Source organism: Aotus nancymaae, unplaced genomic scaffold (assembly GCF_030222135.1).
Source record: "Aotus nancymaae isolate 86718 unplaced genomic scaffold, 86718_ANA_hifiasm-v0.15.2.pri h1tg000017l, whole genome shotgun sequence".
NCBI classification, from domain to species: domain Eukaryota; kingdom Metazoa; phylum Chordata; class Mammalia; order Primates; family Aotidae; genus Aotus; species Aotus nancymaae.
Genome location: NW_026988429.1, coordinates 10,731,859 through 10,756,803, shown reverse-complemented (window position 1 = coordinate 10,756,803; position 24,945 = coordinate 10,731,859). Strand labels below are relative to the sequence as shown.

Below are 24,945 nucleotides of genomic sequence, written 5' to 3'. Positions count from 1 at the left end.
TCTTCTGTTATCTTCATCCTAGAAGGATACCTGCCAGATGTCAACCTGAGCTCTCCTTTATGAGGTGTCTATCTGGATATATGGGGGTCAGGGAGCTGCTTGCGGAGACAGTCTGTCTCTTATAGGACCTCATGTGCTGAGTTGGGAGCTTCGTTGTTCCATTCAGAGCTGCTGGGCAGGTACATTTATGTCTGATGCAGTGGAACTCATAACTGCCTTTTTTCCCAGGTGTTCTGTCCTGGGAAGGTGGGGCTTTATTTATAACTTCCTGATGTGCTGCTGCCTTTTTTCAGAGATGCCCTGCCCAGCAAGGAGGTAGCCTAGTCACAGTCTGCCAGTAGAGGCATTGCTGAACTGCTGTGGGCTCTGCCCAGCTCCTGTGTGGACTTCCTTGTGGTTTTGTTTACAGAGGTATGGTTAGAACTGCCTTGGTAATGGTGGTCTGCATCAGGAATGCGGACTGCCTCGGTAATGGCGGACTGCATCAGGAATGCGGACTGCCTCGGTAATGGCGGACTGCCTCAGTAATGGTGGATTGCCTTGTTCATGGCGGATTCCCTCGGTAATGTTGGACTGCCTTGGTAATGGCGGACTGCCTCAGTAATGGCAGACTTCCTCAGTAGTGGTGGACTACCTTGGTAATGATGGACACCCTTCCCCCCACAGAGCTGGCATTCCGGGTCCAGCTGCACTTTCTGCAAAACTCTCAATCCAGAGCGTTTCAGATTGCTGGTCTTTGTGTGGGTGAGGACCATCGAGCCAGATCACTGGGTTCCCTGTTTCAGCCTGCCTTTTTTCAGTCAAATGGGTGGCTCTGTCTCACAGGCATTCCAGGTGCCTGTTAAAATGGCCACCCAGATTTGTGTGAGTTTTTTTTGTGGAGACCTGCTCTGCCAGCTGAAACAGCCATGCTGGAAACACAGGAATCTCCTGGTCTGTGGGCAGTAAAAACTCATTTGGAAATGCAGAGGTCACTCACCCTCTGCCTTGTTCTTGCTGGGAACTGCACTCCAGAGCTGTTCCTATTTGGCCATCTTGGATCCACCCCCTTTCATACTTTCTAAAGCACTCTCCCTACATTTTTCAAAATGTGGCAGTTTTTATATATAATTTTGACATTAGCTCTTAAACAGTTTATTGGAACTACTTCAGTTTATTAAAACAATTTCCCACAAATATAAGCTATTTCAATACAAATAGAAAACTCCTTTCCACATACTGAAGGTTGTATACATGAGGGCTCTGTCCCTCTTGAGAGAGGGCTTCCACTAGAAGAAGCTGATATTGGTGAATATGGAGGTTCACTTAATTGCCACATCCTTGGGCCTTATTGTCCACATCACTGTCATTAGCTTCTCCAGACCAGTCACCTGGACTTTCTTATTCTACCTTTGTGCCCACCTTACCATTTCCTGTCTCTGCAGTTGCATTCACCCAGCACTTCCTGTTCCCAAGCTCTGTTTCTCCCTGTTAATTCCCAGCATCCCCAAGACACAGCTGACAATCTCTCTTCTCTAAGCAACCTTTGCAGGTTGGTAATGTGGGGCTTTAGTCATGCTGCTTCATATTCTCTCCTCGTTCTACTCAAAATAATCTGCCTCACAATCTGCTGAGCACTTGTAGGGCAGACACTATTATTTTCCCATATAAAGGATGAGGAAGCAGCTGGTTAGGGAAGTTAGTACAGGTGGATGAAATATAGGTTATTGTTCTTAGTGATGGTGGCCAAGGAGATGAGTTCTGTTTTAGGTGTGTTGAGCTTGAGCTCCCTGGCATATCAGGTGTCAGGTCTGGTAGCAAGTGGACACACAGACCTGGTGGTTAGGTATCAGATGAGCACAGAGGCAGGGACTGGGTAGTGATGAGATCTGCTAAAAACTGTATGTGGAGTGCTAAGTGGCAGGGACCTGAGATGCAGCCTTCTCTAAAGGTATGGGTTTTGTTTGCACAATCTTTCTGCATTTCTAGAACTCTCTGAGACCAACAGACACAGAAGGTGGTGATGCAAATGCCTGCCAGCTACTCTCCAGGTGTCCATATTTCCTGAGCCCCTGCTCAGGAAAGAGATGGATAGATGGATTCCCTGGAAACACAAGACACCACTTTGATTATGGGAACCTTGGAACAAATGTTTTCTTTTCCCACTTTTGCCTAAGTTCAAATCAACACTCACCTGAAAAATCTGTTTCAGACTGTGCTCTGAGGGCACTGGGAGGCACAGCATGCTGAAGTGTCTGATGAAGCGGGGAGTCACAGGGTTGCGGCCACCGCCTGGAGGTGCACACGCCGATACAATTGTTACATCCTGTGTGCAGAGAAATCCACTGGGGTCACTCAGCAGAGAACAAAATGAGACCTGCCTATCCCAATGGTAGGACTTCCCAAATGGCAGCATTGCATTGTATATTTTTTGGTGCATGTTAAATGAATTAATTCTCACAATCATTCCAAGAGATCACTATAATTACAGGTGGGGCACATGCAGGGAGCAGCAAAAGACCCTTGGATCAGAGCAGCCATTCATGGCCATATGTGGGAACGCCAGAGGCCAGGGCAAGGCATTTCCATGTGATTTGTTTGGCAGAGAGGAGCCACTGAGCGCTGGCCTGGTGGGAGGTTTGGCAGTCATTCCCTTCCCACCCTCATCCCCATGGCACTGATTCAGGGGAATTCTAAACCTGCAAAGGACACATGATATTTTCTCCTCACTGCTTTGTTGGGAAGATAAAGTTAGACTTACCTGGAAAGTAAAAAGCCTTACATGCAAAAGGCTTCTTTGTTTATAAAGAGGTCTAATTATACTCTCTTTTTAGGAAAGGTTTTCCTGTTTAATACAGGCTCTAAATACAGTCTGGAAGAAGAAAGCTGCTAACTACTTCCCAGGAACTGAACAAGGGTTCATCTTTCATCTGGGGCTCCCTGTATTGATGACTGAAGCCCCTTTGTCAGGACCTATTAACTGTGCCCCATCAGTTTTCACCTCTACGCAGACAGAATTCTCTCTGCAGTCTCCATTTATCCCTCTGGCTCGTACACTCATTTTTCACTTCAAAGAATGTTTATGCCTTATTTAAACTCTCATTTTGATAGAAAGTGCTCTACCTGGATATTCCAAGGCTCTGGAGCTTAGCAAGAGGGGCAGAGAGGAATCTTAGATCAAATCACATACTCAGGAGCCAAATGGCCTGGGCTCTAATCCCAGTTTTGCCACTTACTAGTAGTGTGACCTTGGGCCAGTCATATGGCTCCACACTCTTGGCCTGTTTCTTGATCTATAAAACAGGGCTGACAGCATTATCCATCTTATAGTGATGCTGGGTGCCAGTAGGTGGGAAACACCTAGAATAGTGCCTGGTATAATTATTGGTTTTTATCCTGAGCAAAACTAAACATGCCCCCCACCCCCTTCTTGTCGAGGGTGTTGGTTTCTGTTCTCCAGAACAGAAATCGGGCAGTTAACCTAGGTTCCCCCTTCTCTCTCTTGATTCCATACCCCACTTGTGATGGTTAATACTGAGTGTCAACTTAATTGGATTGAAGGATACAAAGTATTGATTCTGGGTGTGTCTGTGAGAGTGTTGCCAAAGAAGATTAACATTTGAGTCAGTGGGCTGGGAAAGGCAGACCCATCCTTAACCAGTCCTTAATCGTGGGTACAATCTAATCAGCTGCCAGTGTGGCTAGACTATAAACAGGCAGAAAAATGTGAAAAGAGCAACTGGCCTAGCCTCCCAGCCTATATCTTACTCCCGTGTTGGATGCTTCCTGCCCTTGAACATTGGACTCCAAATTCTTCAGTTTTGGAACTTGGACTGGCTCTCCTTGCTCCTTAGCCTGCAGATGGCCTATTGTAGGACATTGTGATTGTGTGAGTTAATACTTAATAAACTCCCTTTCATGTATCCATATCTATTCCATTAGTTCTGTCACTCTAGAGAACCCTGATTAATACACCACCAGTTCTGCTGACCTGCCTTCTGGCTTCTAAACCCTTCTGACCACACACATCACCACAGGAGACTCAACCCTCATCTCTTCTCCTCTAGGCTACTGCAGTTGCCTCTGGTCTTGCCTCCTCTTGAGCTCATCCCTCTCTTGCAGCCAAGGGGATCTTTTTTTTTTTCTTTTTAATTGGATTTTACGTTTTGAGGTACATGTGAAAAACATGCAAGATTGTTGCATAGGTGCATACGTGGCAGTGTGATTTGCTGCCTTCCTCCCCTTCACCTATATGTGGCATTTCTCCCCATGCTATCTCTCCCCAACTCCCCACCCCCCACTGTCCCCCCACTCCCCCCCAACAGACCCCAGTGTATAGTGCTCCCCTCCCTGTGTCCATGTGTTCCCATTGTTCAACACCCGTCTATGAGTGAGAACATGTGATGTTTGATTTTGGGTTCTTGTGTCAGTTTGCTGAGAATGATGGTTTCCAGGTTCATCCATTTCCCTACAAAGGATGCGAACTCATCGTTTTTGATGGCTGCATAATATTCCATGGTGTATATGTGCCACATTTTCCTTGTCCAGTCTATCATCATGGGCATTTGGGTTGGTTCCAGGTCTTTGCTATTGTAAACTGTGGTGCAATGAACATTCGTGTGCATGTGTCCTTATAGTAGAACGATTTATAATCCTTTGGATATATACCCAGTAATGGGATTGCTGGGTCAAATGGAATTTCTATTCCTAGGTCATTGAGGAATCGCCACACTGTCTTCCACAATGGTTGAACTAATTTACACTCCCACCAACAGTGTAAAAGTGTTCCTATTTCTCCACATCCTCTCCAGCATCTGTTGTCTCCAGAGTTTTTAATGATCACCATTCTAACTGGCATGAGATGGCATCTCAATGTAGTTTTGATTTGCATTTCTCTAATGACCAGTGATGATGAGCATTTTTTCATATGCTTGCTGGCCTCATGTATGTCTTCTTTTGTAAAGTATCTGCTCATATCCTTCGCACACTTTTGAATGGACTTATTTGTTTTTTTTATTGTAAATCTGTTTTAGTTCGTTGTAAATTCTGGATATCAGCCCTTTGTCAGATGGGTAGGCTGCAAAAATTTTTTCCCATTCTGTTGGTTGCCGATTCACTCTAATGACTGTTTCTTTTGCTGTGCAGAAGCTGTGGAGTTTGATTAGGTCCCATTTGTCTATTTTGGCTTTTTTGCCAATGCTTTTGGTGTTTTGGTCATGAAGTCCTTGCCTATGCCTATGTCCTGAATGGTTTTGCCTAGGTTTTCTTCTAGGGTTTTTATGGTGTTAGGTCTTATGTTTAAGTCTTTAATCCATCTGGAGTTAATTTTAGTGTAAGGTGTCAGGAAGGGGTCCAGTTTCTGCTTTCTGCATATGGCTAGCCAGTTTTCCCAGCACCATTTATTAAACAGGGAATCCTTTCCCCATTGCTTGTTTTTATCAGGTTTGTCAAAGATCGGATGGTTGTAGATATGTTGTGCTGCCACCAAGGCCTCTGTTCTGTTCCATTGGTCTATATCTCTGTTTTGGTACCAGTACCATGCTGTTTTGATTACTGTAGCCTTGTAGTAGAGTTTGATGTCCGGTAGTGTGATGCCTCCTGCTTTGTTCTTTTTGCTTAGAATTGACTTGGCTATGCGGGCTCTCTTTTGGTTCCATATGAAGTTTAAGGTGGTTTTTTCCAGTTCTGTGAAGAAGGTCATAGGTAGCTTGATGGGGATAGCGTTGAATCTGTAAATTACTTTGGGCAGTATGGCCATTTTCACGATATTGATTCTTCCTAACCATGAACATGGAATATTTCTCCATCTGATTGTGTCCTCTCTTATTTCGTTGAGCAGTGGTTTGTAGTTCTCCTTGAAGAGGTCCTTTACATTCCTTGTTAGTTGTATTCCTAGGTATTTTATTCTCTTTGTAGTGATTGTGAATGGCAGTTTATTCTTGATTTGGCTCTCTTTAAGTCTGTTATTGGTGTATAGGAATGCTTGTGATTTTTGCACATTGATTTTGTATCCTGAGACTTTGCTGAAGTTGCTTATCAGTTTCAGGAGATTCTGGGCTGAGACGATGGTGTCTTCTAGATACACAATCATATTGTCTGCAAATAGAGACAATTTGACTTCCTCCTTTCCTAATTGAATACCCTTTATTTCTTTTTCTTGCCTGATTGCTCTGGCTAGAACTTCCAGTACTATATTGAATAGGAGTGGTGAGACAGGGCATCCTTGTCTAGTGCTCGATTTCAAAGGGAATGCTTCCAGTTTTTGCCCATTCAGTATGATATTGGCTGTTGGTTTGTCATAAATAGCTTTTATTATTTTGAGATACGTTCCATCAATACCTAGTTTATTGAGGGTTTTTAGCATAAAGGGCTGTTGAATTTTGTCGAAGGCCTTCTCTGCATCAATTGAGATAATCATGTGGTTTTTGTCTTTGGTTCTGTTTATGTGGTGAATTATATTTATAGACTTGCATGTGTTGAACCAGTCTTGCATCCCTGTGATGAATCCTACTTGATCATGGTGGATAAGCTTTTTGATGTGCTGTTGCAATTGGCTTGCCTGTATTTTATTGAAGAATTTTGCATCTATGTTCATCATGGATATTGGCCTGTAGTTTTCTTTTCTTGTTGAGTCTCCGCCGGGTTTTGGTATCAGGATGATGTTGGTCTCATAGAATGATGTGGGAAGGATTCCCTCTTTTTGGATTATTTGGAATAGTTGCAGAAGGAATGGTACCAGTTCCTCTTTGTATGTCTGGTAGAATTTGGCTGTGAACCCATCTGGACCTGGGCTTTTTTGGGGTGGTAGGCTCTCAACTGCTGCCTCGACTTCAGACCTTGTTATTGGTCTATTCAGGGTTTCGAATTCTTCCTGGTTTAGGCTTGGGAGGAGGCAACTGTCCAGGAATTTATCCATTTCTTGCAGGTTTTCTAGTTTATGTGCATAGAGTTGTTTGTAATAATCTCTGATGATGGTTTGAATTCCTGTGGCATCTGTGGTGATATCCCCTTTATCATTTTTTATTGCATCTATTTGGTTATTCTCTCTTTTCTTTTTTATTAATCTGGCTAGTGGTCTATTTTGTTGATCTTTTCAAAAAACCAGCTCCTGGATTTATTGATTTTTTGAAGGGTTTTTCGTGTCTCTATCTCCTTCAATTCTGCTCTGATCTTATTTCTTGTCTTCTGCTAGGTTTTGAGTTTTTTTGATCTTGCTCCTCTAGCTCTTTCAATTTTGTCGATAGAGTGTCAATTTTAGATCTCCCCTTGCTTCTCATGTGGGCGCTTATTGCTATATATTTTCCTCTACAGACTGCTTTAAATGTGTCCCAGAGATTCTGGTATGTGGTGTCTTCATTCTCGTTGGTTTCGAAGAACGTCTTTATTTCTGCCTTCATTTCATTATTTATCCAGGCAACATTCAAGAGAAAGTTGTTCATTTTCCATGAAGCTGTGCGGTTCTAGGTTGGTTTCTGAATTCTGAGTTCTAACTTGATTGCACTGTGGTCTGAGAAACTGTTTGTTATGGTTTCCGTTCTTTTGCATTTGCTCAGGAGTGATTTACTTCCAATTATGTGGTCAGTTTTAGAGTAGGTGTGATGTGGTGCTGAGAAGAATGTATATTCTGTGGATTTGGGGTAGAGAATTCTGTAAATGTCTATTAGGTTTGCTTGGTCCAGGTCTGAGTTCAAGTCATGGATATCCTTGTTAATTTTCTGTCTCGTTGATCTGTCTAATATTGACAATGGTGTGTTGAAATCTCCCACTATTATTGTGTGGGAGTCTAAGTCTCTTTGTAAGTCATTAAGAACTTGCCTTATGTATCTGGGTGCTCCTGTGTTAGATGCATATATATTTAGGATCGTTAGCTCTTTTTGTTGCATTGATCTTTTTACCATTATGTAATGTCCTTCTTTGTCTCTTTTGATCTTTGTTGCTTTAAAGTCTATTTTATCAGAGATGAGAATTGCAACTCCTGCTTTTTTTTTGCTCTCCATTTACTTGGTAAATCTTCCTGCATCCCTTTATTTTGAGACTTTGTGTACCCTTGCATGTGAGATGGGTTTCCTGGATACAGCACACTGAATGGTTTTGGCTTTTTATCCAATTTGCCAGTCTGTGTCCTTTGATCAGGGCATTTAGTCCATTTACATTTAAGGTTAATATTGTTATGTGTGAATTTGATCCTGCCATTTTGATGCTAGCCGGCTGTTTTGCCCATTGGTTGATGCAGATTCTTCATTGTGTTGATGCTCTTTACCATTTCGTGTGTTTTTGGAGTGGCTGGTACTGGCTGTTCTTTTCTATGTGTAGTGCCTCCTTCAGGAGCTCTTGTAAAGCCGGTCTGGTGGTGATGAAATCTCTGAGTACTTGCTTGTTCACAAAGGATTTTATTTTTCCTTCACTTACGAAGCTTAGTTTGGCTGGATATGAAATTCTGGGTTGAAAGTTCTTTTCTTTAAGGATGTTGAATGTCGGCCCCCACTCTCTTCTGGCTTGTAGGGTTTCTGCTGAGAGATCTGCTGTGAGTCTGATGGGCTTCCCTTTGTGGGTAACCCGACCTTTCTCTCTGGCTGCCCTTAGTATTTTCTCCTTCATTTCAACCCTGGTGAATCTGACGATTATGTGCCTTGGGGTTGCTCTTCTTGAGGAATATCTTTGTGGTGTTCTCTGTGTTTCCTGGACTTGAATATTGGCCTGCCTTGCTAGGTTGGGGAAGTTTTCCTGGATAATATCCTGAAGAGTATTTTCCAGCTTGGATTCATTCTCTTTGTCACATTCAGGTACACCTATCAAACGTAGATTAGGTCTTTTCACATAGTCCCATATTTCTTGTTGACTTTGTTCATTCCTTTTTACTCTGTTTTCTCTAATCTTGCCTTCTCATTTGATTTCATTGAGTTGATCCTCGACCTCTGATATCCTTTCTTCTGCTTGGTCAATTCGGCTGTTGAAACTTGTGCATGCTTTGGGAAGTTCTCGTGTTGTGTTTTTTAGCTCCATCAATTCACTTATATTTCTCTCTAAGTTGTCCATTCTCATTAGCATTTCATCAAATCTTTTTTCAAGGTTCTTAGTTTCTTTGCATTGGGTTAGAACATGTTCTTTTAGCTCATGGAAGTTTCTCATTACCCACTTTCTGAAGGCTGATTCTGTCATTTCATCACACTCATTCTCCATCCAGTCTTGTTCCCTTGCTGGTGAGGAGTTGTGATCCCTTGTAGGAGGAGAGGTGTTCTGGTTTCAGGTGTTTTCATCCTTTTTGCGCTGGTTTCTTCCCATCTTTGTGGATTTATCCACCTGTCGGCTGCCAAGGGGATCTTTCCATAACATTTCCTTCAGCAGTTCCTCAGCACTTACAGGATAAATCCAAGTTCTTCCTTCTGGGCCACAGCACTGTGTGATGTGACCTCTGCCTCTATTTTTGCTTTGGTGCTTACATTTCACATCATCATAGTATTTTACATTCCCCATTTCTGTGGTGTAGAACGCTCCCTTTCCCTGCTTTGGCATGCATGCCTTCAGAATCCAGCTCCAACATCACTTTCTCTAGGAGGTTTCTCCCATCCTCAACCCAACCCCAATCCATGACTCTCTCCTTTCTCTCCCCTCTCATCACTATGCATTAGAAATGTCTGTCCACCCTCTGAAGGTGAGCTCTCTGGGAGTCATGGACTTTCTCACTTGTCCATGAATCTCTTGAATCAAGCATGATAAAAACTCAATATGGATTGAATACATTGAATAACATGGAGGAAAAACTGAGGCTACATGTTATGGGCTGAATTGTGTCCCCTGTCCCAAAATCATATGTTGAAGTCTTAATCTCAGTGTCTCAGAATGTGACTGCATTTGAGATAGGGTCTTTAAAGAGGTGATAAGTGAAAATGAGGTCATTAGGGTGAGCCCTAATACAGTATGACAGGAGTCCTTATAAGAAGAGATTCAGACACAGACATGGAGGGAAGCCCATGTCAAGATATAGGGAAAGAGTGTTCAGAAGAAACCAATCCTGTGGACACCTTGTTCTTAGATGTCTAGTCTTCAGAATTATGAGAAAATAAATTTCTGTTGTGCAAGCCACCCCATCTGTGGTACTTTGTTATGGTAGTCTCACAAACTATCCGTCATATTTCCTTGACATTTACATTTAAGCACACCAAGTAATTTAAAAGCTAAAGTAACCTGTATTTCTTTCCAAAAGAGTTTGTTTCTGTCATAAAATCCCCCAAAATCTTGATACTGCCGAAGTAATTCTATCGGAGGCTGAGAGCCATAGCGATCCAGTCTGGGCATGTTTAAATCATCAACAAAAATTATAATTTGTTTGTTTCCTGGTGCTCCTGGGGAAAGAAAGTGAATTTAAGAATTATGTTTTTCCTTTAGAAAATGGAAGACAAAGCTGAGGTATGACTTTGGACTCAATGACATCCTATAGGTCATAGAGAGCTCACTTCTGAGTCCTGCTTGGAGGAGGACAGACTTTCTTCTGGCCCCACCCAGGCCCCTGCAGGGAGATGTGGTCCTTGTCAGGAAGTCCACAAGGTCATGCATGGTGGCCCTCACCCTCATTGGGGCACAAGATGGTGGCCTCTCTCCAGCAGGGAGTGAACCTTTCTCTGTTTCAGTCACACACACTGCCCTCAACAACTGTGTGACTTGGGCATGAGTGAGGAATGTAATTTTCTTTCCATAGTTGGAAGAGGAAGAATGCCAAAGTTTCCTTTCATAAATGTCATCACACCACCCTCACAGGGAAAATAGGTTATATATTCAAAAGCATCCTGATCACATCAAAGGAAAATCCAGTGCAATGGGGCCACATTTAAATAAATATACATACTCATTAGAAAAAGCAATGAGTTTTAGCAGAGAAAAGAGAGACCTGATGGGCAAATAGCCATGTCCCTGTGGTTGGGATAATTATGGGAACTGATTCCAAGGTAAACTGAGTGCTCCATTCCATCTATGTCCTGCTGGAAGCCAAGTAACAGGACAGGGGGCAAAGAAGGAGTCTAAGAGAAATATTCCTAAGGAGTTGGTGCCCCCAGCAGAAAACAGAATGACATCTGTTGCCCTGTGCCTACTTGAGCAGAAGAGAGAGGACAGGGAGAGGAGGTGGTAAAGCAGCTGGTGGCACCATTGCTTGGCATGACAGGGCCTGGTAGATGGTGGGCAATATGGGAGGCAGCCAAGCCTGAAAACTGACTGGTGTGCCATCCCAGAGACTGCAGACTGAGCAAGTGGACCCTAGCTACAAGAGGCTGCAGGATGGACTACTGGAGGGTGAAGGATGAGGTCCTGATTTCCACCTTCAGGGAAACTTCCAGTGGTGAGGCCAATGCCTGACCTGCAAACATCTCTTTTAGGAGTTGCTTACAAGAGCCCACTCCTGAAAGCCTGCCTCACAGACAGCATGGACACCACTCAGTGCCAGCTGGAGAAGCAGGGACCAGTCATGGAGAGGCCCATCTAAGCACTGCTTAGGGAGAAGACACTTGTCCTTTCCTTCTTCTCCTCCCATTTCCTGCATACTCCAGCCTCCTACAGGGAGGGTAGGGAGAAGCAAAGAGAACCCCATGACCCCTTCACCTCCCATATGTATCTGGAGCCACAAACCTGGCTTATGACACATGAGAGGAGGAGCTTTGAATTGGGTATTGAATTGAAGCTTTACACTGGCCCAGACTACAAATGTCTGAAGGTGACCAGAAGGTTATGCTATTTTTCTAAGCAGTTAATAAAGGAAGGTGGGGAAGTTACCACAAAACCTGGCTGAAAGTACTGACAGAATTAAAAATCAAAACAGTCTCATGCCTATTCCTCACTGAGTTCAGATAACTCAATATGCCAGATATACTGAGGTTTGTTTGTTTTAAATAAGGGGAAATCAGTGCATGTTGTAAGAACCTGCATGGAGAGAGATAGAGCCATGGAGAAGCAGAGATTGAAGATGTTCTGAGTTGAAGGTGATGATAGAAATAAATGACTTGCTTGGTAACACTAAGACAATCTACATAGCTAGCATAAAAAATGTCATAAACAGAATCACCTTTACAAGTAAATTAAGCAAATAAAATATCCAATTGTAATTTCATTACATGCACTATTTATGTTATTTATTAACTTAATGAATAATTTGTGTGGCACAAACTTAAATGATGATTCTTACCTAGAATATTTTTTCTTTTTCTCTCCAATTTTGACTCAATGATCTCTTGTGTCCTTGCAGATGAAGTTCGAGCAGAAAAATTCAGGTAAACAGGGACATAGCCAGCTGATTCTTGAATTGTATTTAGCAATCCTTTTGTAAGCACAGACTTAAATTAAAAATAAGTTAATTAATGTCACATCAACATAATCTCTTTCAGTTGTCTATATCTGTAATCATTTGGTACCATGGGTAAGAAACAAGATAAAAAGAGAGAGGTTAAAGCCAGCTTAAAATGTCTGCCTTCTCTTACTGGAGATTCCATTTAGTTATATTTTTCAGAACCAAAGAGATATTCTAATCAGCACTATCTCAGCAAAAAGTTTTATTTCAGTTTCATACCAAAATCTACCTTGGTTACTCTTCAAACCAATTTATGGAAAGAGTCACAGAAAGATCCAAATTTCTTTTAGAATTATTTTTTTGGGGGGAAACAGTGAAGCCCTGTTTATGTGGATTCTCCAAAACCTAGAAGCCCAAATCATCAATATTCCTTCTCCATTCTACTTTAACAAAAAACACAAGTAGTCAAGGATATCGTTTTTGTATCAGGTAGAAATGAAAAGGCAGGAGGGGAAAGGCTGATCTCCATCAGCAGTCTTGGGAATGCATACTCCCCTGGCCAATTCCCATCCAAACCAGTGCAGTGGTAGCCCCCAAAATACCAAGAGATAAAACATAAAAGCCCCTAAACACATATGCTGGCCTACAGGGCCCTCTAGTTCATATAATATCAACTCCAAAAAATGTATTCAGAAACCAGCAAACTTTGGAACAATTCCCAGGATCAATATAGATTCAGTAGAATGTTCTTCCTAATAAAATGCTAAAAGTTAAAAATAATTCCTCTTAGAATTAATATCACTTCTGGTGCTGACATTTCTATGTCTACCACACCCTCATTTTTGGAAAGAACTTCTTTTTTGATGTAAGTTTCCTACCTTGCCTACTCCAGTTATTCCAGTAAACAACACAGAACGCTTGACTGCCAGTAGTTTTTCCATTAAATACCCATAGCGTACTGTATCAGTTGTGGGGACAAGCATTTCAAAAAATGGAACATCTCGGTTGTATTTGAAGGTAGGTATGATTCGTTCCCAGGGATCCAGCCGTTTGGTGTCAAAGTCCATATGAATGCTCCATAGATCACCAGAACTGGGAAGCTAAAGTACAAAATTAAATACCACTTTCAATAGGCTACAGGCAATATTGACACACAGTAGTAGATACATTCACATAGAAACAAAGGCAGTCACAAAACCTAAATGGATTTGGATTTCTTTGTTCTTTGTAGAGACATAGTTATTTAGGTATCTGAGACTAGTTATTTAAACAAAATTATGCAACACAATGCATTAAAATATCCGTTATACTGATTACATTAAAACCCATGTCAGAATTGTAAAGCATTTTTAATTAAATTTAACAGTCAGGGGCTTATTCCATGCCAAATACTGTCTGTGATGCTGAGGACAAATGCTGAATGAGACACAGCCTCTGTCTTCAATGACCTGGTAATCCCCCCTGGGGGACATAAGCACTTCAGTTAATACCCATGGGGAAATAAGGTCTCTAAAGGAGTTTATAACAATCACACACACACACACACACACACACACACACACACACACAGAGGGGTGGCTCATTTCTATTTGCAGGGAAGTTACGGTGATGGCTAGAGATTCAGGAAGGATTCCAGGGGTGGTAATGCTACAACTCAGACTTGAAGAACAAACTGGAGTCAGATGGGCAAAAAAGGGATGGAATAGCGGTGGGAAAGAAGGGGTCAAGATTCAGACTGATAAAACAGGATTAGAAGTCTGATGCCATGAAAGCATTGCATACAGTGAGATGAGGCTGGAAATACAGATGGGCCAGATTATAAAAAAGCTTTACTTATTAAAGATCTTAGAGAAACAGTTCAGTGAGGGATTCTAAGTAGGTAAGTAACATAATCAGATTGCATTTCAGAAGTTTCATCCTGGCAGTTGTACAGAGAAACTTCATGTTGCAATGTCAGCACCAGAGTTGCTTGAAGCTCATTTGACAGTGACTTTTAGTAAGAAATTAATTTTTCATTGATTCTGTACATACATATATATGTGTATCTACAAACGTGTAAAACATTTTACCTCTACTATGTGCAATTCACTCTACTTTCTATTTTTTTTTTTTTTTAAACTCAAGGTATACATAATTTTTTTGGTCAAATTTTAAGAGTCCATTTTAGAGAGTTTTAACATATGTAAATGTTAATATAATCACCCTAGATTAAATCATAGAACATGTACAGCACCTCGGAAGGTTTCTTTCTTCTACTTTTTTGGCAATCCTAGTTTGTCTATTTGACTGTACTCTCACCAATGCCACACTCTTAATTGCTGCTGTTTTATCGTCTTGATTTATTCAAGTCATGTAGTTTAAGTCCTCCAAATGTGTGTTCCTTCAAGATTATCTTACTTATTATAGGTCTTTTATATTTTTATATAAATTTTAGAATGAGATTGTCAGATTTCATAGAAAAAAATCTGTTGAGATTTTGGGATTGAAGTTGCCTAAAATCTTCAAAATATTTTGGGAAGAACTGATAACTTAATAATAGCATCTCAATCCATGAACATAGTGTATCTCTCCATTTATACAGATCTTTTAAAATTTCTCTCAACAATGTTCTGTAATTTTCAGCAGAGGTCTTTCACATCATTCATTAATTTTATTCCTAAGTGCTTGGTATTTTGTTGCTTTTGTAAATAGTATTGTTTTAAATTTTCACTTGTTAACTATTAGTGGACCTTATATCCAAGGGCCTTACTAATTTTCTTATTAATCGTAATCATTTGTAGATGTTTTAGGATTTTCTATATGTTCAGTCATTTTTTTCTGCAGGTAATGACTATTTTACTTCTTCCTTTCCAAAGTTTATATGTTTTATTTATTTTTCTTGCCTTATTGCACTGGCTAGACTCTCCAATATAGTGTTGACAAAAAGTTTTAATAGAGGATATTTCCATTTTGAAAACTAGGTTGTGACCCTTTCACTTGATTTCATGACGAGTTAATAGATTGTGATCTTTAACTTTAAAAATACTGGGCCGGGCGCGGTGGCTAACGCCTGTAATCCCAGCACTTTGGGAGGCCGAGGCGGGTGGATCATGAGGTCAAGAGATCGAGACCATCCTGGTCAACATGGTGAAACCCCGTCTCTACTAAAAATACAAAAAATTAGCTAGGCATGGTGGCGCGTGCCTGTAATCCCAGCTACTCAGGAGGCTGAGGCAGGAGAATTGCCTGAACCCAGGAGGCGGAGGTTGTGGTGAGCCGAGATTGCGCCGTTGCACTCCAGCCTGGGTAACAAGAGCTAAACTCCGTCTCAAAAAAAAAAAAAAAAAAAAAAAAATACTGGTAGAAAGGGTGAATTAGATAGGACTGGAGCAAAAGCAAAGGAATACTAAATAGGCTATTTTAATAGCCCAGGGAAGAAATGATAAGAACCTGGGTTATCCAAAGGCAGCAAGGATGAAGAAAAAGAACATATTTAAAAAAAAACAAGTAATAAAATTTATTGAATACTGAGATACTATTATCTAATTTACATTTGATATTCAAATATTGCCATTTTTTCCAATAATATTATTTATAGCTATATTTTTCCAAATCTAAGATGCAATCCAGGATCATGCATTGCATTTAATTATCTCTCTTTCGTCAAAAGTCTCTCAACTTTGTCTCATGACATAGACATATTTGAAAAATATAGTCCATTTTATTTTATAAAATATTCATTGGTTTGGGTTTTCTAGGTGTATCCTCATGATTAGATTCAAGTTACATATTTTTAAAAGAACTATCACAGAAGCAAGATTATATCTTTCACAGTGTCCCATATCAGGAGGCAGGCATAGGATTGTCTTAATGTTAATTAAGTTAAATTGATCATATAGCTAAGGTGCTGTTTACAAGGTTGTTTTTCTTTACTAAATACTCTGAAACTATGTAAATATTGCTTATCATGACACCTCCACCCATTAGTTTTAGTATCCATTGATGACTCCTGCCTAAATCAATTATTACAAGAATGGTTGCAAGGTGATTATAAGAAAGTTTTTCTTTCTTCCTACTTATTTAGTCATGCATATTTTTATTATGAGTATTATTATTAAAAGGGTTATGATCCTATACTATGATTATTGATTTTGATGCTAAAATCTATCCAGTTTTGATCAGTGGAAGTCCCTTCAAACTTCCTTCTGTGTTCTTTTGACATGTCACATCATTCTTTGAGCACTTTTTTACTATGTGACATACAATAGTTTTTTGTATCTTCCCTGATCCAGTCTTGAAATCAACTATTTTACTAAGAATTTCTCATTTCCTTTAGTGGAGAATGACAATAGTGTTTAAAAATAAGTATACTAGATATGCTCATTGCTGCTATCAAGATATCTTTATGTGTAGTTCCTTTCAGCACATAGACTAGAAAATTTATACACACACACACACACACACACACACACACCAATTTTCATACATTTACTTATTTAAAGACAGAGTCTTGCTCTGTTGCCCAGGCTGGAGTGCAGCAGTACGATCATAGCTCAGTGCAGCCTCAAACTCCTGGGCTCAAGCAATCCCCTTACCTCAGTCTCCTGAGTAGCTAGGACTACAGGTATGCACCATTGAACTTGGCTACTAAAAATTTTTAGAGACAGGGTCTTGCTATATTGTGCAGGTCTCAAACTCCTGGCCTCAAGTGGTCCTCCTACCTTGGCCTCCCAAAGCGCTGAGATTACAGGTGTGAGCCATGTGCCGAGGCAATTTTCAAACATTTATATGTATATATGTTAATGTTTTGAGTATCAGTGAGTACTGAGGCCTGCAATTCCAATGCAATAATACAGAGTATATTCTAATTTTCCTCCTTCCGTATTCGTAAATCCCCTCTCTAACGGTGAGAAATTCATTGCCATTATTCTCAATACATTTACTTACATAGTCAATCTTAGAATATATAGCAAGTACCATCCTAGCAATTAAAAATAGCTAACCAATCACCCTGTGAAAAATAAATTTACTAACTAGAATTCAATATTTGTTTATAGTAGAGAGTTTTTATATATTTATACATCTTACTTTTTTTCATATGACTGGGAGAGTACTCCTAACTTATGAAATATGATAAACGTTAACTATGGTTGGAAAAACTCGAATAATTTTAGAAACCAGCTTAGTGTACATGTTACATTTTCAGTAGAACTAAAGCTCTTAATCTTAAAATTTAATTTTAATAATTCGGAATTATGTTAAAATATAATTTATTTGGTTCTTACCCTGGCATCAGGATTATCATCAAATTGTGTTCGAATAAATGTATCAAAAGAATCCCGATAGTGTTCAGTTAGGTTTCCACCCAAAGCCCACAGATAACAGAATACAAAAGTCTGACATAGTATAGTGTTCAGTTTTATTTGTTCCTGAAAGAATAAAGAGAAACAGAGTTAATATTTTATATATAAACATAAAAAGAATCCTAAGCTGCGAAGTGTAAAGATGTTTTTATTTCATTTAGACTCACATATTTTTAAATGGGCACAGTGTATGCTTCTTATGCTTCATTCAATGTTTCACAGAGTAGTGTTTTCTTATGGTTATATATTACAACTACTGATGAGAAATTGAATGAGAAGGAATATGTAGGGGAAAAAAGTCCAAGCTTGTTTTTCAACTGATTGTTATAACTTTTTTAATGCCTGCATGAAGGTATGTAAGCAGATTGAGAATATGTTGTATCGGGAATACGTTGTAGACTGTAAGAGAATTCAAAATTGAGTAGTGGAATAAATTATACACTCTAATGTTCCTTCTAGCTTTGAGATTCTATGAATGTAATAGTAGCTATTAGTTCCCTGTAAAATTAACTTAAAAATAAAATGATTATATTTTAGAATGGAGTCATTTCTTTGCAAAGAATTTATATAATAATCTAATTTTTCTAGCTTCATAGCAGTAAGAAAATGCTTCATACCATTGCCAAGTTAACTCCATCTTTCCCAAGTATCAGGGACTCCAATAAGCAACAGAGTGTAGTAACTTTGCTGATGTCCACTTGTGGAATTGCTTGGCTGCACTTTTTATTGATAAAATGTAAACCTTTATCAACATAACGTTGGAAAAGATTCAATATATATTCTTGGGTTTCCTCATTCAGCTGAAAATGAAACAAACGATAGTTTAACAAGACTTAATAAATATATAATTAAGTTTAGAAACAGGTTGGTTAAAATCTGAGTATTTCTATATATTCAGTGACCTTTAGACCAAAGGCTATAACTATCACAACATACTAAACAAATTAAATTTTAAGGAAACCCTTTATGACTGGGAAGGGATACATGGGGTAGATTATATGTAGTTGATCATGCTCTATTTCTTGGTCTGGCAATTGATTCAAAGGTGTTAATTTCATAATTATTTCTTAAGTTGCCTATATATATTTCATGCACTCTTCTATATTGATGTTCTTTCACCATTATTAACAATGAAAAAGAAGAAACACAGAAGACAACATACTTTTTTTATTGCGTTTTAGGTTTTGGGGTACATGTGAAAAACATGCAAGGTTGTTGCATAGGTGCATACGTGGCAGTGTGATTTGCTGCCTTCTTCCCCTTCACCTATATCTGGCATTTCTCCCCATGCTATCCCTCCCTGACTCCCCACCCCTCCCCGCTGTCCCCCCCACTCCCCCCAACAGACCCCAGTGTATAGTGCTCCCTTCCCTGTGTCCATGTGTTCTCATTGTTCAACACCCTCCTATGAGTGAGAACATGTGGTGTTTGATTTTGTGTTCTTGTGTCAATTTGCTGAGAATGATGGTTTCCAGGTTCATCCATGAGAAGACAACATTTTAATATCAATGTAAGATAGTAATTTCTAAAGATTTAAAAGTGAACTTAGCCCCTCTCACTACTCATTCAATGTTGTCCTGGAAGTCCTAGCTAATGCAATGGAACAATAAAAGGAAGTAAAAGGTATACAGACTGGGAAGGAAGAAATAATACTGTCTTTGTTTACAAATAACATAATTGTCTATATAGAAAATCTGCCTAAATTGACAAAACAAAACAAAACTGAAACTCATAGGCAATCGTAGCAAAGTTGCAGGATATGAGGTTAACATATACAAGTCAATTATTTTCTTATACATCAGCAAGAAGCAACTGGAACTTGAAATTAAAAATATGGCACCATTTATATTAGTGCCAAAAATTAATTATAAATATAACAAAGTATGTACTAGATTTATATAAGACAAGCTACAGAAAGTAAAGAACTACTAAATAAATTGAGAGAAATATCACATTCATGGATAGGAAGACTAAATAGTCTTAAGATGTCAATTTCTCTTATATTATCTATAAATTCAACACAATTTCAGTTAAAATTCCAGTAAGTTACTTTGTGGATGAATTGACAAACTGATTCTAAAGTTTATATGGAAAGGCAAAAGACCCAGAATAAACAACACAACAACGAAGAAAAAGAACAAAGTTGAAAAACTGACACTACCCAGCTTCAAGACTTACTATACAGCTGCAGTAATCAAGAAAGTGGGGTATTGGTGAAAGAATGGACAAATAGATCAATGGAACAGAATGGAGAGCACAGAAATAGACCTACATAGTCAACTGATTTTGACAAAACAGCAAAGTCAATCTGATGAAGAAAGGACAGTCTTTTCAACAAGTGGTGCTGGAACAACTGGATATACCCATGCAAAAAAAAAAAAAAAAAGAATCTAGAAACAGACCTTAAACCTGCCTAAAAATTAACTGAAAATAAATGTAAAACACAAAATATAAAACGTTAGAAGATAACAGGAGAAAATCTACATGACTTTGGGCTTGGTGGTGAATTTTTGGGTATGACACCAAAGCCACCATCCATGAAAAAAAAAAAAAACAGTAAGTTGGATTTCATTAAAATTAACTTCTACTCTGTGAAAGACGTAAAGGGAATAGAAGATGAAATATTTATTCAATCTGAAGAGAAACCGGAGTATTGTTAAAAAAATAAAAGGACAAGCCACAGACTGGGAGAAAATATTTGCAAAAGATATAATCTGATAAAGAATTGAATTCAAAATATGCAAAGAACTCTTAAAATTCAACAATAAGAAAACAAACAACCCAACTTAAAAATGGACTAAAGACCTTCCTAATAGACACCTCACGACATATGATACATAGAGAGCAAACAAACATATGAGAATATGCTAAAGCCATATGTCATTAGAAATTGCAAATTAAAACAAGATACTACTACATGCACATTAGAATGGATAAAATCCACAACACTGACGATGCCAAATGCTGTCAAGGATGTGATCAACAGGAATCCTCATTCACTGTTGGTGGGAATACAAAATGATACAGCCACATTAGAAGACAGTCTTACAGTTCCGTACAGAGCTAAACATATACTATATGATTCAGCAACCACATTCCTAGGTATTTACCCAAATATGGTGAAAACTATGTCCACACAAAAACCTGCACATTAATGCTTATTAAGAGTTTAATTCATAATTGCCAAAACTTGGAAACAACCAAGATGTCTTTCAGTAGGTGAACTGGTATGTGAACTGTGGTACATTCATACAACAAAATATTATCCAATGCTAAAAAGAAATAAGCTACCAAACCACAGAAAGACATGGAAGTACCTTAAATGAATATTACCAAGTGAAAAAAGCCAGTCTGAAAAGGCTACGTACTGTATGATTCAACTGTATCACATTCTGGAAAAGGTAAAACTATAGAGATAGTAAAAAGATCAGTGGTTGCCAGGATTTTAGGGATGGAGAGGAGGGATGAATATGTGGAGTTTAGAGGATTTTTAGAGCAATGAAACTATTCTGCCTGATACTATAACGGTGGAAACATGACATTATGCATTTTTCAAAACACATAAATTGTATACAAAGAGTGACTAATGTAAACTATGGACTTCGGTTAATAAGAATATATAAATACTGGTTCACCATTTATGCAAAATGTTAATAATAGAAGAAACTGTTTGGGGGAGAGGAAGTACATGGGAACTCTCATTTCTGTTCAATTTTTCTATAAACTTAAAACTGCTGTAAAGTAGTTTTATGTTTACACATAAAAGTAGCCTGTTAATTTTTTAAAAAGTGAATTCAGAAAAGTTTAAAAATTTTAAGGTAGCCAATGATAAGCTCTCAATTCTGAGAATTACTATCTATATAATAAGGTACTTTGAGACTAGATCATAATATTCTTAAAATGTTGATGCCTAAAAAGGAGGAAAACAATAATTTTCTGGCTCATCTTTGGAGGGGAAGAGGCAGAGAAGAAGATGGTTTACTTGGAGTAGGGGATGAGATGGGGGAAACATCTCAAAGGACTACTTGTTAAGGTAAAGAGAAAAATTCTATGTTAGAATGGAGAGGCTACAGAAGGTAGTATGAAACTGAATTGTTTTCAATAATAATATATAAACTTTACTTCACTTTGGGTGGAATTATACCTCTGAGGTTAGAATGTGTCTTGGGTCATGAACCTACAATTGGGGTAAGATGTAAACTATTTTTTCTTTTATCTTTGGCTGTTTGGGGCTCTGAAAATCCAAAAGCAATGACGGTTAGTGTCTGGACTTAAATATTCTTTTTCTTCATTGTGTTTCCCCTCTTTCTACAAAGCTTTCTTCAAAGTCTCAACGCCTCAGGCTGTTGTAGCTGTGTTTTTAGGGACTCAAAAAAGTGGCTTGTGTTTGTAGTCTGGGGAGAAGCCAGACAGAAGAGGCAGGAGGCAGGGTGAGTAGGCAGGCTGGCGGGCTGGCAGGCTGGGATAACAAGGAATGGGGACAGATTTGGGGAGCAGATAAACATTCCTGAAGGATTCCAGGAATTCTTAGGGAGTACTAGGTAAAATAATGAAGTCCCCTCAATGAAGAACAATGAATCCTTAACCTATTATTTGTACATTTGAAGGTAGTGTGTGTCCTGACAGATGGAGATATTGGGTAGTATCTGGTTGCACTTACTTTTTCAGAAATACCTGTCATCCAAGTTTTAACATAAGGCATCCATTTCAGTTCTTCAGGATCCACAAACACCATTCCACATCGACTGACTGTTGCAGGGGAGGCAACTCGCAGATCTTGCACCTAAAGTTGAAGAAAGTTGGAACAGGAAACAGCTAATATGATGCTTCTTTATTTCTCCAACTTCAGTGTTCACACTTTTAAAACGATTCACACTTTTAAAGTCTAACTTAGCACTGAAAGGCTTTGTGTGGAAGAGAGTGGGAGAGCAATACGTAATTAGAAATGGAGGAGGAAAGTTACATGAGGTGTAAGGTGAAAAAAATTCCCACAAGTGTAGGAGGATACTGTCAAATCCTATGAGCAGGAATAGGTATTTTTTTCTTTCTTCCCTTTGCTTTTCTCTAGTCTCCTTTTCATTCTTGTATTAGAAACCCTAGCACACAGTAGGCATTCAATCAGTATTTGATGAATGAATATAACACAGATGGTATCCTTCATAATGTTTGTAGCTGTACTTGGTCCACATTCCTTGTCTAATCCCTCATCAAATATTCATATAACAGTGGGATAATTTATTCTTATTAAATATAATAATTGTTTAATTTGAAATGCATTTCAAATCTCTGTCTCTCTCTCCAAAGGAAAGCAAGTGCTAAGGAAGCCAGAATTTATTTTGTTCTTCCTATTTATAGAGACAAGAACATTTGAGACTTTGACTGTCAGGACTGATAATCTATTACAAAAGGATAACTTAATAAGTAAACAGAGCACAATAATAGACATTATAGATAGTAAAGGCTACATCAGCATGAGAAAAAAATGTAATGATGGTTTGCCAATTTAATGAATTATTTCACTCCATAGTAATGTGCACGCTTACCTCAAAAAGCATGTGAATTTGAGGTGTGAGTTTAATCCTCTCACTGTTAGCCAGGCAAAGCATCTTGTTATCATCCAGCACTGTATTCATGTTTTCAATCCAAAGAGCATCTACTGGCCCATCACTGATGATCCATTTATGGTCTTCTGAAGTATCATTCACAGCTGCTCGGACACTTAGTGTCATCAAGCCATCTTTCCATTCCAAGGTTAAGTTATTAACTTCTCCATATAATTCACCCATGGTAATTGATTTAGGGTTGAGAACATATGTTTTAACTGACCGGTAAAAGGGATTTTCTATCCCAAGTTTTTGTAAATTTCCTAAAGTTTCTGCTAGTACTCGGTAAACTGTGGTCTTGCCACCTCCTGTTGGCCCAACTAACATAACACCATGCCTTACTAGCATAGTTTCATAAAACTGTATTACTTTTCTAACCATACACATCTCAGGCTGAAGATTTCGTCCATTCATGACATCCACAATTGTTGACTGTAAAATACCATAATCATGTTCTGGAATTTGGACTCCAGGAAAAAGATCTGATATGATTCCACTGTCAAAACAAAAATAAAATCAATTAGAAAGAACTGGTCATTGATATTTCCCCATATTTGTCACAATAAATGAAATATTATGAGTCTTATTGTTTCTCATCGATCTTTCTCTTCTGAACATGTACAGTATTAGTTTGTCCTACGTGCTGTACCAGAATCTATCATTTCTCTGATATTACATATGATTTTGTTTGTTTCCTGTATAGTCGACCAATGTTCTTAAGTATATTAGGAGCTTTTTGGGAGTAAGCAATATCTCTTATGTTTCTTTCTGTATTTCCCACAGTACATGGCATATACCAAACATATAGGTGATGAACTTATTTTTAATTATTAAAAAAATTATAAAATACCTCATTTAAAAAATTTAAAATTATTTGAAAATTATATTTGTAGCTCAACTTTTCCTAAAATCACCTACATATACTGCTAACTGTATGTGAATATTCAGAAAAATAAGGTGAATATACAAATAAAAATTAGATTAGGTAAGAAAGGGAGGAAGGAAAAATGTGACTGTTTCTATAGGGGAAAAAAAGCTAAAACTTTACCTCACATTATATACACATATACATTTGTGATACAGTTAAAATCTTACATAAGGTGATGAAAGTACAAGAGAGAAATTTTGCAACATTGTGGTAAGGTGGTCTTTCTAAGAAAGACAGGAAATCTATAATTGTAAAACTAATGTTGATAGAGTGAAAAAAACAAACAGACAAACCCCAAACTTCTGTGAGATAAAAGGCTTTATATACAAACTTATAGCATGAATGAGAGACTTAGAAAAACATTTCCAATGTTTACGTCAAATAAAGGTTATGAGTTTCTATAAATCAATAAGTAAGAGTATAATTGGAACATGCTCCAAGAATAATAATTATAAATGAATAATGAACATAGAAAATAATGCCCAATGACACTAATAGTTAAAGAAATGAATATTAAAATAGGCTACTGCATTTGGCCTCTCTTTAAAACATTTATGGGAAAATATGCGCCTTCATAAAACCACTTATGTAAATGTAAAAGGGTAAGCCATCTTTGGAGGACAACTTGAGAGAATCCATTTAAATTAAAAATGTGCAAACCCTATGACCTAGGAAACTTGCTTCCAGGAATCTCCCTGTAGAAATATCATACACTCGCAAAGATATATGTATAGGAATGTCCATCATTAGAATAGAAAACAATTAGGAAAAATCTAAATGTCCATATATGACCTTTCACATTAAAGTAGATCTGTAGGT

General features: G+C 38.5%; 1 protein-coding gene across 17 annotated transcripts in view; it reads right to left on the bottom strand.

Moving 5' to 3' along the window:
• The window catches only part of DNAH6 (dynein axonemal heavy chain 6), a 359,634-nt gene that overhangs the window by 146,855 nt on the left and 187,834 nt on the right, over nt 1-24,945 (bottom strand). For all 17 annotated transcript variants that reach the window (XR_010343231.1, XR_010343232.1, XR_010343233.1 and 14 more), the window contains 8 exons: nt 23,139-23,694; nt 22,256-22,378; nt 18,213-18,395; nt 17,518-17,661; nt 13,132-13,353; nt 12,152-12,299; nt 10,165-10,322; nt 2,174-2,305 (listed from right to left, as the gene is read on the bottom strand). Coding sequence is in view for 14 of the 17 variants with exons in the window: in XM_064377854.1 (XP_064233924.1) it covers nt 2,174-2,305; nt 10,165-10,322; nt 12,152-12,299; nt 13,132-13,353; nt 17,518-17,661; nt 18,213-18,395; nt 22,256-22,378; nt 23,139-23,694 (1,666 nt within the window). In the remaining 3 variants the exon portion in view is untranslated. The remainder of the gene's footprint in view (nt 1-2,173; nt 2,306-10,164; nt 10,323-12,151; nt 12,300-13,131; nt 13,354-17,517; nt 17,662-18,212; nt 18,396-22,255; nt 22,379-23,138; nt 23,695-24,945) is intronic.